The 18,410-nt window shown below is 38.6% G+C and overlaps 1 protein-coding gene across 1 annotated transcript in view; it reads right to left on the bottom strand.

The window, feature by feature from the left end:
• Positions 1-165: 165 nt before the first annotated feature.
• Positions 166-18,410, bottom strand: part of LOC113081415 (protein sidekick-1-like) — a gene marked incomplete at its 5' end in the record, with an annotated part of 60,516 nt that continues 42,271 nt past the window's right edge. Inside the window, 12 exons of the mRNA XM_026253518.1 lie at positions 166-1,585; positions 1,701-1,833; positions 3,196-3,316; positions 3,507-3,644; positions 6,036-6,200; positions 7,641-7,766; positions 8,003-8,164; positions 8,528-8,665; positions 10,071-10,257; positions 11,814-11,929; positions 15,865-15,966; positions 16,432-16,488. Coding sequence (XP_026109303.1) covers positions 1,313-1,585; positions 1,701-1,833; positions 3,196-3,316; positions 3,507-3,644; positions 6,036-6,200; positions 7,641-7,766; positions 8,003-8,164; positions 8,528-8,665; positions 10,071-10,257; positions 11,814-11,929; positions 15,865-15,966; positions 16,432-16,488 — 1,718 coding nt within the window. The remainder of the gene's footprint in view (positions 1,586-1,700; positions 1,834-3,195; positions 3,317-3,506; positions 3,645-6,035; positions 6,201-7,640; positions 7,767-8,002; positions 8,165-8,527; positions 8,666-10,070; positions 10,258-11,813; positions 11,930-15,864; positions 15,967-16,431; positions 16,489-18,410) is intronic.

The following is an 18,410-nucleotide window of genomic DNA, read 5'->3' on the forward strand; positions in this document are numbered from 1 at the left end:
TTGCAACAACAAAAAACTGTCCATAGATTCAGCCAACAGGCAGGACAGTGATACAAAATACAGCTACAGCCTGTTCTGATAAAAGAGATGATTTGATTAAATGCCTTCCGGAAGCTGTCATGTTGTGCATGTTGATGAATATCAAGTAGTCATTGTAGATGGAAGCATGTGATCAACAAACATTTAATTTATCATAAAAAAATCTTTACTTCATGAACGTCCATGACATACACTTGTGCTGAAACAGTTGGTGGGATTGAAACAAACATTTCCACAACAGTACACTCTTGTTTGATTACTATACGTGTTGTGTTGGCATTTTCAAGAACTGCAAAAATTCATACTTCTTGCGAAAGTACAACGGATCTACTGTACGTCACTTCTGAAGAAACATTACGGTGAACAAAATTCAGACAAATTAATTGTAAAATTGCACTGTAAAACTACACTTTTAAACAAGCCTGTCAAAAAGCTAATATTCGATCAAAGGAGGAAACTGAAATTTTTATGGCTCAAAAGTGCAGAACATACAGTATGTGCAAAGCAACCGCATACCGATCTCCTCACATACAATTCATACAATCGTTCATTAAATAATTTCAAGTGAGTGTTTGCAGTTCCCAAGCGAGGCCAGACAGACAGGAACAAAACAAGAAGAGTAACAGCGCAAAAAACAAAACAAAAAACAAACAAAAAACTATGAACTTGATAGTTGATATGTGTGAGAAGGAGCAATGGCACAAATCACAACACATCTGGCACTGTCTCACTGTCCGATTTCACAGAGGCAGGGAGCCAGAGCTGTCTGGCTTCTTCTGACAGCCTCCATAGGTTTTCTTGCTGGTGAGTCTATAGAGAATACACTGAAAACAACCGTGCTTTATTATCCAGGCCACATAAACGTGAATCAAATCCATTAGAGAAGATTTACATTTCATGACCTTGACGATCTCGAGTGCAACTCGTATATATAGCGACAATGACAGTGAAATGAAATTATTCAGACAAGAGTATACAGTAATTACAGCATGTGTTTCATCTAGCTTTTTCCTTCTTCAGTGTGAATATATGCCGCTCTTTAGAGCAGGAACGTCTCGATTTCTGTTTTGTCCTGCAGGAGGGACATGTACTTCGGTATTGACGTATAAAAATCATTTTTTCTCCCCTTCTCTAATCGAGTACATTCAGGATCCAGCGGTCACATGTGATGTCTCTTGTCGTGCTCGTGGGGATAGTACTGTGCGAAACCAGACTATTTCCTCTGCAACTATGTTGTCCGAGCCGCAAAGAGGTGTCTGGGTCCTCTTGTATGTCACACGAACGAGGAGAAGCCTGTGACGGGAGTCCGTGAGCCTGGCGCGGGCTGGCCGGCGGGGGTGTAGACCCCACCAACGCTGTGCTGCGTGACCACTGTCTGATAGTAGGACTCGGTGTCCCCACTGGCACATTCATCGTACGAACAGGCCAGCGTCTGCTTCAGCCCCTCCTGCTGCCGCTTCCACGAGTTGAAATATGAGGGGTCGCTCATGTAGTGATTCACGAACGAGTGTTTGATGGGCTCCTCTTCGCACTCGCTGTCTGTGGCCTGATCGTGGAAATACGAGAGGGGGAGATTTATGTTGCGATATGCGGTATGCAAGAGAAAATGTACAGTCAGCTGGTAAAAGTAAACCACAACAGAGTGAACATGTGTCAGTCACCTCGGACTCGGACATCTCTGCAGGTCTCTCTGTCAGCGCGGTGCTCTCTGTTGAAACCACGCCGTTGTAGTTGCTACAGATGTCTTCGTCTGAATAGCGCAGTCCAGCTGGATTGGGCCGGGGAGGGGACCTACTTGAAGAGAAAAGGAAGTTGTAAGAGCATGAGATGTAAGGCAATCAAAAACTTTTTCTGTTGTGCATTTTTGTTTGCCTATCTCCCTTCATTCTTACAATAAGTGATACTGTATCAACTTAAATTGCATAAGTTTGGCAGAATTTTGTAGACAAAAGTGATCTATTGTCAATAGTGTGTCAATGTAGAAAGCACAGCTCACACATAAGTCACAGCTTTCTGTTGGTCAGTGTGGCAAATTCATTGAACCTGTGAAGTTGGTTGGACTCACATGAAATTCCCAATCTTGTGGATTCCTATTGAAATGACTGGATTTTGCCCATGGAAATTCACTTAACAACAGCAAAATGTAACCTACTGTAATGGGATAGTCCACTCAAAAATAAAAGTTTGGTGATCATTTACTCATCCTTCCGTTTTTTCCAAATCTGAATGACTTTTTCAAAAAAGAAGATATTTTGAATGTTGGATACCCATTTTTGGGTGAACTATCCCTTTAAGTTTATCGAGTCCTGACAACCATAGGCTTGAGCGGGACACATCCCACAATATTTAGATATGGCTAAACTGTCCAATATTTGATATTCTAGATGCTATGATGCACTCCATTAGGCAAGGCTTTGTATGTTGTTAGGATGAAAAATGCACTTATTAATGTCTTAATGTCAAATTGTTGGAGATGTTGATCGATCAAATCAAAGAAGGCAGGCTTTTCTGAGCACAGAAGCAGAACAGTGATTCATGATTGAGATGTTAAACAACCGAAAGTGATTTCCAGAGATACAAACCACAACCAACTTTTATTTTGTCAAACTTTGCTGTTCTGAATGGAAAATATTATAGCATATCATTTGTGTAATGCATTTGATGAGACAATAAATTTGGAGCTGTTTTTAATAAATTGGGCGTACGTTTTACGAGTTAATGAATGCAGACTGTGAAAACATTTAATGAATATGGTTACTGGAAGCCTTTCAGTAAAATAACATTAAGTAAAATTCAGATACAAATTACAATAAATGCTAGATCTGCACTATTTTATCTTTCTTTAAAAAAATTGTTTGGTATCTTGCCAAAGTTAAACACATGGTTAGAGGACAGGATTAACTGTTCTAGTATTTAATACTGTTCTCCATCATTTGATAAAACACAGTGGATAATTTAATGAAATCTACAATAGGCCTAAAAGGAAAAGAGGGATGTTTCGTGACCTCATTTAAAGGCACAGCACTATTCCAACACATTTAGCGGCTGGTTAAACAATTTTTTAATGGAATATCATAAAAATGGCATAACCGTACTGTGAATCTGCCACCACAGAGTTATCAGATGACGCATACATGAGCTGCGTTGTTACAGTACCTGGTGCCATTCTTCCTCAAGAAGACCCTCTTGACATGAACGGGCCTGCTGTTGAGCTCTAGAGCTGTGAAGCCTCCATTGTCCAGCGTGACCGTCTCCTCCACCGTAGACACCGCTTTACCTACAGCAGTCAGCATATCATCATCACAGCAAAAACATCACCTGGGTCAAACCTAGGTGCTAGTCTGAGTGGGCGGACATGTTTGTCTGGATGAATATGCATGCGAATTTACAGCACATAATATTTATGTGAGGGAGGAAGGATGGATGGATGTGTCGTGAGAAATCTGAGGAGGTTTAGTCCAGGTCACCTGTTCCGCAGCTCTTGTACTTTCTGTTCTGTCCGTGCAAGACGAGGCCAAAAACCACCAGCAACAGCAGAATCAGACAACACAACGCCAACACGACGAGAAACCACCACTCCTCATAAAACGGGGTGTCTAGTTGAGCTGTTTATGACCAAGAAAAGTGAAATATATAGATAAGAAATACAGAAATGCAGATTGTTGACATTTCAGAAAACTTGCCGCCAAAAGTGCTGTGTTTGATTGCAAGGGTGTTGCTAGGGGGTTGGTTTCTTTGTGGATTTAAGGCGGGAGTACTCCATGTGACTTTTACTTAGGAGGCTTTCACACTGGGCTCATTTGCTGTTGTTCGAACCCGAGCATGACTGTTTCCGGCACCCCCGCAGCGTTGGGTTGGTTTCACACTCTCTTGATTCTAATGAACCCCAGTGCATTTCCGGTCATCACAAACGTGCACAACGTATGATAGAATACAGAACGTGAGTCAATATATTGTGTTTTTAAATTATTTTTGTGCTATTATGCGAGGCAGAGTAAATTTGTATCCTTTCCATTCCCTTCCTTCTTTTATTCAATCCTGTTTAAGTGTCACATTGGTGCTCTTCTGAAAGTGACGTAGAGTGTGACAAAACACAAGAAGTGACGGGAGATGCTTTTAAAACACGTTAAGAGCAGGTGTAAACACTAATGTGTCTCGATTGACCACTTGTGATCGGATCACTTAAAATGCATCTTAATACCAGATGTAAATATTGGAAAAGTAATTTACAATCCTTCATATTACAAAAATGTAGTTTTATAGTAATAGTGACACTCCCCAACTTTTAGGAAGATATTTTCTTACTTTAGAGAAGCGGAGCAGTGACACGTTTATCTGCTCATCTCTAGTGCTCTAGAGCAAAGGAGAGCATGGCCCAAATGTGCCAAAAGTCTCCAGTCATATGTGACAGCCGTTGATGGACTGCTCTGACAGCAATACTGAGCGGCAGTGACATCAGCTCACAGACAGATTGGAGCATGCCTGTGGTATGAATATTTCAGTCCCATGACATGCAAGATGTGGATAGCATACTTTGCTTTTCGTTTACAAACAGACCTCTAGGACTTGCACCGCACTGCATTAATTACTTGCTGAGGCAACATGGCAGTTTTTCTTGAAAGCACTTGCCAATGGCCAAAGAGAACCACTGAGTGAGACGACAGCTTCATTTGTTTTCTTTGTATAGCTTTAGATGGCAACATTAAAAACTTGCTTTCAAATCCATGCTCACTGACTACACTCTTGTCAAGGTTAAAGCTAGATTAGAACGCCATAATGAATCATGACTTGGTATATAATATCATAAATAATAACCACTTTTATAACCACAAATCTTCTTAGTGGTTATTACTCTGCTATAATATTCAGAGATACAAAGGTCTTCACTATATTTGTTTCAGGAATCTTTTAAGGCACTGGCCTCTAGATGACCCCAGTTACATTATTAACTTTCCTCATACAGCAATCAGACAGAAATTGGTTGTATTATCTGTGATGAGGAGGCAGACTGGTAGTTCAGAGTCCATGTTTTACAAATTCGGGATGTGGTTGCTCAACCACAGGAAAAGGCCTGAAACCGAGGCAATCTCAATGAGTAAACATTAATAAGAGCTAGAGAGTCAAAAGAACAGCCACATCTCTTGTTTTCCAGTACAGACATCGAACGTCAAGACACTATACATGTACAATACTTCTGAAAACAAAATGATGTCAGATATAAAGTCTTGTTTTCAGGAAAATAAATGATCATAATTAATGAAAAAAGAAACAAAAACACTTAATTGGTTTCCATTTGAAATAAAAGAGCAGTTCACCCCACACACACACAATAATAAATAAAATAAAACAAAGCGCTGAAGATATACTTACCCTCAGGTCATCCAGGACTTTTTGGATGACCTGAGGGTGAATACATTTTCTGCAAATTTAAATTTTTGGGTGAAATGCTCCTTTAAGATTCATTTTCTTATCCCATTTTTCTTTGTTTCAAGCATAAACTAACTTTATATGTACTTTATACTTTTAAAGTGAATATATCCTGATTTAAGATTGATTTAATGTTTAAATATTGAATGGAAAACAAGACGAAGTGAACTCCCCTGCCTCTCACAGGCAGCAATAAAATAAAACACACAACACTTGGAGTTCTGTCAAATTATTCTCCAGTAATCTGACAAGTCTTTTGAGATTCAGGAAAGATCTCCAAGATGTCTTAATCTGTGCTAAGATAAAGTGTGCAATCATTCGTCACATCAGAGATACCAAATCTTAGCAGAAACATGTCAGATGAAGTTCATTTGTAAACAAAACATGTCTGAAAGCCTCCTGAGCCATGAAAGTGCAGCTTTTCCAGAAGGACATGGTACAAACAGTTCACATGGGTGTAAAAGTCACATTAGAGCTAAAAAATACCAACAGTAACTGATGCAACACCCTGTCAAAATCCCATAGATGTCTCATCTCAGTGCAGGAGGCCACAGAGAGGGTGTAAATACCTGACATGGCAGCAGAGGGAGCACTCGGTTCGCCGTAGCCGAACTCATTGACGGCCAGCACTCTGAACTGGTAGCTGACACCCTGCCGCAGGCGGTCTAGACTCACTGAGTGAGAGGTGCTGGTGGGGGGCAAGTGCCGCACAAATGTATCCCACATCCCTTCATCTGCGGAGAACAAGGTCACTTCCAGTGAAAATGTCATCATGCACTTGGAAGCACTAAGTTCATTACTGTGTCCCATTTCACTTAGCAGATGCTGACATCAAGAGCAGCTAGCAGCCGGTTCATTGCCTGACAAGCAATCATGTTCAAATGTGAATGAAACCATGATGATGTGGAAAGGGCAGTTATATCAATGTATCCAAGCGACAATGGAAAGTAAAAGATCAGTAGATTATTTCAGACCAGTAATTAGGTTCCTAAATTAACACTCATCAAACACCAAATGTGAGCAGAAATTAGTTTTGGCTGATAACTTTTATAGGAATTGTAACATGGCTTGAACTGGAAAAATTAATACAAATTGCAGTGATCTTGCGAATTCTTAGGTTTATCAAGGATGCCTACTTTTTCTGTATATCACGTGGGATCACATAAATTGCCAAAATGGAAATACACTGAACAAAATTACAATCTGTCAATGTGCTTCAGGTGCAGTTTATTGGATTGGAGTTATAAAATGTGATGAAAAAAAAAAAATGTACCCCTGATTCTTGTCAAAATCTAAAATCTAATGAGGCTATATGAAAATAATAAAAAAAAAACAGTATTTTATTTTACATAAGTTTTTATTAATATTTTTTATGTTTTTATATATATATATATATATATATATATATATATATTTTTTTTTATTTTTTTCAGTTATTCCAACTTTAAGTTTTAAACCAAATCTTTTACTAAACTATTTTGCTATGTATTTTGAACTTTTTATCCTTTTTGGTAACACTTTTAGTTAATGATATTTATTGTTTTAACTGACGAACAATCAATGAACAATGCATTTATTACAGCATTTATTAATCTTTGTTAATGTTAGTTGAATAAAATACAGTTGTTCATTGCTAGTTTGTTAATTCACAGTGCATTATTTAAGGTTAACAAGCACAACTTTTTATTTTAAACTAATTTTAGTGTTACCCTTTTTTATATTTCCATTTAGCTTTAATTTAGTTTAATTTCAGCTTCAGTTTTAGTTACTGAATTATTTATTTCAATTAGTTGGCACATTTTTAGGTTTTTTTAAGTTTAGGTTTCCAATCCAATATTTATGTTTTAGTTTTTGTTAAAAACTCTAGTCGATTTAACTTTTAATTATTTAAAACTCACTTTATGAATTTTCAGGGGTTTCAAAACCCCTTTAACATTTAAGTTTGATTTAAATTCAAGTTTGATTTTAACATTTTAAAATATTAATAGTGAATGGCTGATAAAAAATTGAATGTATTCATTAAAACAATCCCCTTTTATAATTATATAACTTAACAGCTGCCACTTAATGATAACGATTAACTTGGTAGTACTGATATGTAGTCAGTTTTCTCATTCAGAAAATGAACAAATGAATAAAAACACACATAAATGAATGAGTTTTGAGTGATGTACCTGATGGGCGTGCTTCAATCACATAACCGGTCACATGACCTGCTCCTGTCTCTCCTGGTGTCCAATGGATGTTGAGCATGGATCCTGTCTTTGTGATTGACATTTCTACAGGAGATCCAGGAGACCCTAAACAGAGAGGAGAGCTTGCAGAAAACAGAGAAGAACAAGCGAGCGATCCGACCTTTGTGAGTGAAGATCTAAAGCTAACACCACTGTGAGATATTGATCCACGCAGGTGTTTTTCACAGCTTGGATTTGTGACACCTCTCACTGAGGAGTGGGGAATGTAAGCTGTGCTCAGCGTCCCTGAGACTTTTCCTGATCTGTTTTTGTTTGGCTGTGTTTGTGGTTGTGTAGCTTACCTCTGACAGGACCCGCTGTGATGCTGGCCTCTGCCTCAGGCCCGTAGGCAATAGTTTTGGCCTGCACGCGGAAGCAATAGGTCACGCCCTTGGTCAGGTCACGCACCTTCAGCCAGCGCTGCCAGCTGCCACGGATATCCACCGTTACCACCTTAGTCACACCTAATATGCACATACACACACAAGACTGCACGATTACACACTACCACACAAGGACTCCTTTTATTCAAACGAACATTACAATGTTACAGCATCTTCCTACCTAGGCACAGCGAGTCAAAATCAATTACTCCGGTTATGTAGGATAAGCTATGTTGACATTAATACTATTGAAGTCAGCCATTTTCAGCTGCTGGTTTTGAGAAAACTTAACACAGAGCCATGGAAACAGTAACAAGAAAATGTGTTTTATATAAACAAATCATCAAATATCAAAATAACACTAAAACTATACTAGTGATGTAAAACCAGAACCTTATGAAAACAGAATCGGATAAGAGTGAAAACATGCAGCTACAGACTGACCTTGAATAGGGGCAGTGGGCTCATATACCACCCTGTAGCCATCCACCACACCGTTGGGGGTCAGCGGGAAACCCCAGGACACGTTCAGAGTGCTGCTGGTCACCTCAGAGAAACTGATGAAGCTGGGAGCGCTGGGGGCTGCGGGAACCGTGTAGTTTGATCAATGCAACAGATACAGTCTATGTTAAAGCAATAAACCTATGAGGCTGTGTTTGCGTTACAGGTTTTTTATTTATTTTTCTACTATAATTAAGCAGTGTTTTTATGCATAATGTAACCACGTGAAGATCTTGACCACATTACAGTTTTGTATTATAAATCAAATTATTACATTTTTTTTTTCAAAGCGCATATTTGTACCCACAAGAACCAGAAAAAAACAAAAACAAAGAAAATTGTCTAGGCGAATAAATGTGAAAAACAATAAGATAAAATAAACAAACTATTTTCCTTAAATGACTTTAAATATTTTTCAATAATTCAATGATCCATCAATGATTTCCATAAATATTAAAAGGAAAGAAGCTTGTGTAAAACAACATTATGACAAATGACTCTAATAATGCTTCCTTCCATTTAATTTGTCATAATAATTCATTCTGAATTTCACAAAAAAGACCATTTCATGAATTTTCTGTGTTCAAATAAGTTTACTAAGCTGGCAAATAAAGTCCACTTTTTGTTAACATTTTGCAGCAAAAAATGTATGTAATTAAAGAATAAAATAAAATAAATAATAATAATAATAATATATATTTTTTATTATTAATAAACTAAAAGTTTTTAGTTTTACTACAGGTTGTTTACAGTTGATAAGCATCGGCAACTACGAAAAGCATATTCATATGAAATTAAACTGGTATCTGTCACAGGTGTGAGTATATTGCCTTTTTTTGCAACAGCTTTGAATGTGGCACATCCAGTCTGATTTTAGAGTCTGATGTAATATGTTTAATAAAAACAAATCCATACAAGCGACTATATCCCACTCTCTCAGTGATTTTACAGAGCTAGATATGCAAATCTGTCCTCTTACACAAATGCAGCTCATTGCTTTAGGAAATGTCAAAGAGAGGTAGAGGTGGTGAGTTTCCTCTGTTTGACCAAATGAGGTCACATCAAGACCATCTGAATCATTTTTAAACTGTTTTTTTAGGTGACTCGTGGGTAACAAGCCCCTCCCTGTCATTTCAGTGAGGTGGAGCCTGAGGTCAAATAATTCCCTGCTTGTGTGTAATTCATTCCGACAACATTTATAGAGTCAATGATTTAATGTAGAACACATGAATTTCTAATGTGAATGATGCAACAGTCATATAACGCCGCATGCTCCAAAATATGATCAGGTGTCGACCTGGTTTTCATGCATGGAGAAGAACACAACATGGAAGTGGACGTGTTGCCCTTGGTGCGCTGTCTGCGGTCAGATTAATAGTTTAGCCTTAAATGGTGTTATTTTTTTTGCTTAGGTCAGTGGGGGCCTCTGTGATCAGTCCTGAATGGGAGTTTAATGGTCGTTAGGATGATCTGTGCAGATGCTCACCTGCCTGAAGAGTGCGCCCCCTCCTGGGCTCACTGAACGGACCGTCTCCAGCAGCATTGAAGGCAGACAGCTTGACCATATAGTATGTGTAGCTGGTCAGGTTCTTCAGTCTCATGTTGGTTTCAGGTCGGAAGAGAATCTTAACTTTCTCTGTCTCATTCTGATTGTCCATCTCCCAGTAAAGAATCTACAGGCAACATATACATATAAAGTGTATCGAATTAAGCTGTGTCAGGCAAACCCAACAGCGACCTGCAACCCTTTCAGTCGTGACTCTATTCACAATGTACATTGACCCTAAAAAATATCCGGACACTTAAGCCACACTACATCAAGGGTTTCCAACCCTTAAGAGACCCATGGATCCCATTCAAATTCTTAGCCAACAGTGACCATCAGTAAATAAATAAAAAATGACTAAATATTAAATACATTTTTTTTTCTACATTGCCTTAGTAATTCATATAGTAATTCATATTACTTTTATTAAAAGCACTGATGTGTACACATTTTTTTCTTATTCAGGAAAAATATATTATGTTATATATTATATATTATGTTTATATCATGACATTTGCCAAGTTTGGTGACCCATACTCAGAATTGATGCTCTGCAATTTACCCATCCAAGTGCACACACACAGCAGTGAGAAGTGAACACACACCCAGAGCAGTGGGCAGCTATTTATCCAGTGCCCAGGGAGCAACTGGGGGTTCAGTGCCTTGCTCAAGGGTACTTCAGCCATGGGTGTTGAGGGTGGAAGAGAGCACTGTTCATTCACTCCCCCCCCCACCTACAATTCATGCCAGCACTGAGACTAGAACCAGCGACCTTTGGATAAATTGTCCAAGTCGCTAACCAGTAGGCCACAGCTGCCCCAAGCCTCAGCACATAGACATTTTTATCAAATACATACATATACAGGTAAACGGTAATGAGTACATGAATATGATTGGCTTGGAAAAATGAATTGAATGAACCAATTAGGTTCAGGGTTTTTTTTTTTTTTGTCATAGCTGTTATTATAGATGGGGGGATGGATGTTAATATACTGTATATTTTTGAATGCTGTATTGGCCAATTAGCATTCAGTACAATAATTGGTTTCATAATCTAATTTATTCAATCCATTATGGTTATATTACACAAATGACCATACAAATTATTTACAAAACAAATCAAATGTGCAGTGGGCTTATCGTTTCTTCACTGATCATGCGGAACTGAAGTATTCAGTGAAACAACAGGGATATCTGGATTAACATGAATCTGTCATATTACTGCCAGGACATTTTAATATTCAATTCCATGCATATTTCATCAGATATTCACTTAACCCTCACCCATGATCATTATTTCATGACCTAAATGGGCAGTTCTTTAAAACAAACTGTCTGGTGCCATTATCTAACGCAGTAAATCTGTGGAGAATATATTAAAAAAAAATATATATATATTGTAGCTATATTCTTCAACCATAGACATTTACATTTATGCATTTGAACCAAAGCGACTTACACTGCATTTAGGCTATATATTTTTTTTAATCAGTATGTGTGTTCCCTGGGAATTGAACCCACAACATTTTGCAATGATAACGCAATGCTCTACCACTTAGCGACAGGAACACATAGAGAATGTGAAAATGACAGTAGAGGTAAAGGGGAGGAGAGAAAGAGAACAGATGATAAGTATGATGAGTATGAGAGAGACTGGATGAGGTGGGTGGTTTGGGGTGTCACCTTATATCCCTGAATAATGCCATTTTGGGTCTCGGCAGGGGGTGGCTCCCACTGCAACTCCAGCTGTGTGGATGACAAAGTGTTGATCTGGATGCTCTGAGGGGCCACGGAGGGGGCTACGAAAGAGCAGAAGAGATACTGTAAATACACCACACAGTCAGTCTCTCCAGCTAACCACTATAAAATACATCAACTGTGCCCTGATAAAATGAGAAGCACTCATGCTTCTTTGGTGCCAATACCCAATCTGGAAGCATTTCACATGCTTTAAACCTGTATGACATTCTTAATCTGATAAACACAAAAGAAGGTATTTTTAATAATGTTGGTAACCAAACATTTGAGGGTAGCCATCGACTTCCATAGTATTTTTTTCATGTTGGTTACCAACATTATTCAAAACATCTTTTGTATTTAACAGAAGCAAAAAACTCACAGAGTTTTGGAACAAGCAGATTTGGAACAAGTGGACGATGAGTAAATCATAATAGAATTTTCTTATTTGGGTGAACTATCCATTTAAGTCCGTCGAGATGCAATGTGGAGAATAAATATCAGATGAACACTGACTCCAGCATGACTGCCGCCCTCTGTTGTGTCTCTGTTAAATGTCATTCATTAAAGGGGTGAGGAATACATAATCCCCATCCGTCATAAATCACAGCAACAGATGCCGCTTCCCCAGACAGCAATCATCATAAAAATTAAAAAAGCTGATTTAATAAGACCAAACCTGAACTCCAGGAGCATGACAACTTGTCTATTTTAGGCGCTTTCTGAGTTTACATGTAGTAAAGCAGGCTGAATCATTTATGAGCAGGAATGAATTACAGCTGTGGACAGTGTGGTTCAAGAGGGGCTTGCGCGAGAGAACTGACTGAATGAGCTATTATAATAAAGCACAGACAAACTCAGTTCCAACATCTAAGCGAGCTCTATTGCTGTCTACACAGGCAGCATCCTAACCTAAACCCAACATTTCAAGTGAGATTTGGAACACTACATAGTCGACAGCACTATATGCCATAACACTTCTCACGTGAGGTGCACTGCCAAATGATGTATTATACACTACTGCTATACTATTTTACACAATGAGTACTGCACTTATTCTTTGCACGATGTACTCAACCATCTAGATAATGAGGTCTAAAAGATTATTTTGTCTTCTAGTAGTGGAGTCTGATAGCTCCTCCCCTTTGCCTATGTAAAGTAACCTAGTCCAGCGGGAAAAAATGCAGACTTGGCAACCCTAAGTATGGCTGTTGTGATGGCAGAAGGCTTTAAGGGCAAAGCAGCCTTCATGCCCGCTCTCCGCCACTCTTTCCCAGCCTTCATCTTTTGATCCTTCTTAAGAGTATCTTCAGATGTAGCCAACCTGACGTTAATCAGAGGGAAATTCATTTGTTTGTTTGGCTCCCCCCTCCTGCTGCTGGGAGTAATCTCCACGCCTGGCCCCTTCTAATGATGCTGTTAATAACCTGATGTTGATAACCCTGCCTGCTCCGCCAGCTGCTTGAGTTCTTTATGACAGATTCATATTTAGTGCTTCATTAAACCCCTTATGAGAGGAGGCCAAAAATGCTCCAAAGAGGTGAAAGAGGTAAAAAAAAATGCACGCACACACCCTGTCACGCCTAAACTCTCACCATGACTGCTGCTTTTATTTATACTGTGGCACTACTACAGAAATGCTACGATTCCATAAATAATCTTTGAAATGATTGGATAAAATGCTAAATTGTGTGAAAACATCCTGTCTGTGCAGTGTCAGCCTGTTAGCACGGCTGGAGTGGAATTAAACAGCAAAAACGACAGTTCGCATTTGTAACAACTTGCCTGTGTTCGATACATTTAAGCATATGTTTGAAATGCAGACATAATGCATCTATTTGCTAGCAGCGGCAGGATTGTTTTTCCACTAAAGGCCCTTTCATTGATCATATGAGATGCCTTACGTGAATATAGATTTGTTTCGGGCTGTGTAGGTGATAAAGATCCTTTCTTTTTTGTGGTGTACCCAATAAAACAGCACAACAATTATCAGTTTTCCGTGAAACAGTTGAAATGTCATATCTGGTTTTCCTTTTTTGGCAGCTCATTAGTTGAAATGCTTGGCTGTTCAGCCAAGCAGCTGGATATTATTCAAGTCAATAAATATACCTTAAAAATACTGTTTTTAGTAACAAAACAACTTAAACTCAAATTGAAAAGCACTTGCAATTCAGCAGTGCAAGCTCACAGGAGCCTGATTGTAAGTTAGGGAAGAAGAAAGAGCTAAACCAACCTTCAGTACAGCTTAATACAGCAAATTCAACTTTGAGCACACTCTTTATTCAGCCATCTTTTCATATCTGCAAGCACTCCAGATTCACTGGACCCTCTTTGCACATTATCCTCAAGTCCTCTTTAAAGGCCCCCTGAAGTGCCTTGAAACAAGCAGCGTCATTCTATGTAGTGACATAATTTCAACTAAAAACAGGAAGACTGGGCGGGACATATAGATCAGCCCTGCCCCCTTTTTAAAACAGCCAATATAATTTTTATCATGTCTGCTCAGGCCAGAGACATTGATCTCAGTAAAGCCGCATTTGACAGCCAGAGTCTAATAGATTACCCTCTATATTCAAAATGAAACTCTTAGTAAAACTAAATAGTGGTCATAATCATGCTGAGGCTGTGTAGTTGTAAAAGTTTTTAATATATGCATACTCGCGCACATGATCCGCTCTGTGCCATCGCATCTCTGGACCAGAGCCAAAGTCAGACTGTGTGCCCTGCCGTGGTTCGCGTGACACAACATGAAACCGGACATCATTTGAACCAATCAAAAGCATATTTATCATCTACACTGTGCACTACGAGGCATTCACTGCACAGGAAATACTACACTATGGAAAAAGTGATTGATCTCAGCGTCTATAGTGCAGGAGGCGGGCGCTCCGGATTCTAGAGAGCATTTGGTTGGTCAGAAGATTTGATAGGAAGATGAAGTATGATGTGACGTCCCCAAAACTACATTTCAGTACTAATCATGATAGTATAGTGTCAGACAGCTATAACAGCTATTTAATCCCAAAAAAAAAACTATCCAAAAAAGTCCAACAATTGATTCAAACCCAGTCCTTTAGGTTTTTTTGCGTTTCTGACACATTACGCAGCTCTGCCCTCTGTCCTTATGTTCCCTCTTCATGCCACTCCAGTAAGGGAACACAATTCATATCTGTCAACTCATGTCATGCCTTATTCCCTGAAGGACTGGAGACAGAGTGCATGCTGTCCCGTTACTGGAGAACATTACAGCACATGTCTCCATCTCAAAAGGAATATCCATTGACAGTGGTCATCACCACATCTGTCAGGGTGGAGCAGCAAAGATGTTTTACTGCTAGTTTGCTCTCTCATTAAACTGGTGCTCGGGTGGAATGATGCCAGAAAAGCATGCTGGTCTGGGTTTGACAAAAGTCTACTCTGTATTAGAAAAAAAACAGTTCTCAACATAACCACTGAGTTATGTTCTCAAACTGTGCAAGTTCAGAAAATGCAAGATACAATCCTCTTAACATCAAGGCTGAACAATAAGGAAGGCCTGGATGAATTATGGGTCCATTTGATCATTTCATCACAAGTGTCTTTATGAATTTGTAGCAGTAATGGTATCGCATATGTGTTTCAGTTCTGGACAGCAGGTCCGGCAGCTCGTGTCTCTGGCAGCATCTCTTCATCACACGCCAATAAATAAAACTTTGCGTGCCATAGTTTAAACAGGACTTGCGGGAAATGTGCATTGATAAACCGTTGTTATATATGTCACATTATTTATTTTGCTAGTTCAACTGTTTTTGTGGTGTTATTAGAAAGCACCTCCGCAGTGTGTTCTTTACATGAGAGAAGGACAAAGCCTTTTCTACTTGCTGCAATAGAATAAAATAAAATAAAAAAATAAAAGCAACAGCTACTGAGGGACTACACAAATACAAACAAAGTATTTATTTCAACAACATTTTGATAGCAATGTGTAAAGTGCCCTCATTTTGACACAATCACTTACCTGCTTCTCCAACAAACACCTCTACCGGAGCACTTGGAGGGCTTTCGCCAATGACGTTGTAGGCAGTCATCACAATTTCATAGCGCCTGTATTTCTGCAGCTCTGATGAGAATTCAAAATTACAACAGAAGAGCCATAAGCACGCTTGAAAGACACATCTTGGCTTTGAGACAGCAGACACGAAGACTGAGAATACATCTGGGTAGAAACTAAAGCATCTCTGAGATAACCACCTACTGTTCCTTATCAGTGTGGATACAGAACAGTTTGGGTGTGATCTTGGAAAGAAATGGCATTACTCTATCCAAACTCTTTGAACACTATTGATGAGACGGTACATGGGAGACTGAGAGCACATGCAAGTCTCAGGGGGTGTGCAATGGGATTCACTTTGAGAATATCTCAGGGCCAGAATGTTCCTGGTCAGAGTAGATGGATTAGAAGAAGAACCTTGTTCTCTGAACAGGAAGAGTATTAGGGATTACACACTTTGCCAAAGGGAGTTTGAATATTTTGGACTTCAAAGCAGACTGATGTAAATGAGAAAGATGGCTAAATGAAACTTACGCGTTAGCTCGAATTCGGTTAATGAAGGATTGCTGACAGTCTTCACAGTGCTTTTGGCTGTAGGGGGAGAAAGAGCAAACGATGAGGAATACATTACTGGCGAAGCAGCAGAGATGGAAAAGCACAAATCAAAGGGATATTTCATCACAGCAGTAAATCTTTGCTTTTCAAAGTTGCTCATCACACACTTCTCCAAGAAATTGATGAAATTCCACAATGCTCATCTTGCGCTCCAATCAAACCCCGCTAGAAACCAAAGCGAGCCAGTGATTAATGATTCAACAGTCAATATACAGTATTAAATCAAAAGCTGGGGTGCATTAGGGACCTAATAAGATTTTTTAAAACATATAATGATCCAGCATCAGTTGGATACAATTAAAGAAAAAAATGTGACTGGTTAGTCCTTTTATACAGCTCCTTTTGAGTGCTGTAACTTAAATTAATATGCTTGGGTTTGTATATGAAATTATTTCAGATTTTCTGAAATATCTTCTGGTCAAGCTCAGGCACTTACATTTTATTTCCAAATTGGCAAATAAAAATAAAATAATAAAAATTAGAGGGTGCCTAAATGGATAGAAACAAATAGCTCAGTGAGGGACTTAGAATTCAAATTGATAATTTTTAACCATAGGCTATTTTGAAACTTACCATACAAATTTTTGTCATTTTTATTTCATCATTTAATATTATTGAAACATTGTATATTGTAAAACTCAACAAGTAATATCACACAATATTACTTAAATCATCAAAACCACTGCTAATACTTGCTGTTTGTGCTATTGTTTTTCCCACCAAATATGTTATTATGTTATTATAAATATAGCTTTTCATAAATAAAAGGGATACCATTACGATTACCAATCAAAATGATATTCCCAAATGTTTTGCTTCAAATATTTTGATGAAGAAACAGCTGGGGTATTTCTGAATAAACTGTGCAGAGCAATCGCAACAACACATGTACATGGTTTAAAATAATTTAAATGAATTTAAATATCACTTTACAGTGATACTGTGGTAAAAAAAATGAATGTTATCTTTTAAACTGTCATTCAGTGTATTAATAACTAGATGGAAGAGGAAATTCATTGTTTCATGTGTCAAATGATCTGCAAGATTTTGTATAACATTTTTGTATTTGTCCGACAACACACAATGAACAACAATCACAGGCACATAAAGACATATCGGCACAATAAAGTAACATAAATTCACTTGACTTTAGAAGAATGCTTCAAAAAGTGACAGGGACCTTGTTAGCTTCTGGAGCACCTGCTAACTTTTCAGTGTCAGGTGTTAAACCAAATAAAGCATAGCTCTGGTAATTTCATCTTGGCATTTAGGGTGATGTCACCTGACATCACATTCAGCACCTGAGAGATCTCAGATTTTAACATGTAAGACGAGTGGAGAGCAGAGGAGAGATATTGCACTCCTGCCCTGGCCGGTTCAGAACATAGGGAAAGGAATTAAATACGCCTCCTTGCTCGGCTGCTCCAGGCTTGCGCATTTAAATGCTGTCAACACTGCTGAGCACAATTTGTCAAAGGAGATTTAGCAGCTGGATCCAGGATGTGGAGAGAAGAGCCCGTTGGTGTGCTCTGTGCCGAACGCTTGAGCTCAAACTCATGATTCCGCACCTCACACAGCCTGAGCGCGTAATGAGTTCACCTACACTCAGCCACCCGTCACAAAATGATTCTTTAACTGCAGGGAAGACGAGCGTCCCAACTCTTTGATAGCACTCAAACTCGACTGACTTGTGAAATATTCAGCTTATTAATGTGAATTTCATGATTTGCCATTACTAATTGTGTCCCAGTTTAATTTCAAAACTCGACTTACTTTCTGAGAGTGTAGCTGGAAAATAAAATATTCATCTTTGCACAAAAGCGCACGTCAAAAAGGTGAGTAAAAAACGTTAAGGAATTCCTTTTTTTTTTACTGGATGGGTTAAAGTGTTCAAAGAA

This window comes from Carassius auratus, unplaced genomic scaffold (assembly GCF_003368295.1).
Source record: "Carassius auratus strain Wakin unplaced genomic scaffold, ASM336829v1 scaf_tig00034336, whole genome shotgun sequence".
NCBI classification, from domain to species: domain Eukaryota; kingdom Metazoa; phylum Chordata; class Actinopteri; order Cypriniformes; family Cyprinidae; genus Carassius; species Carassius auratus.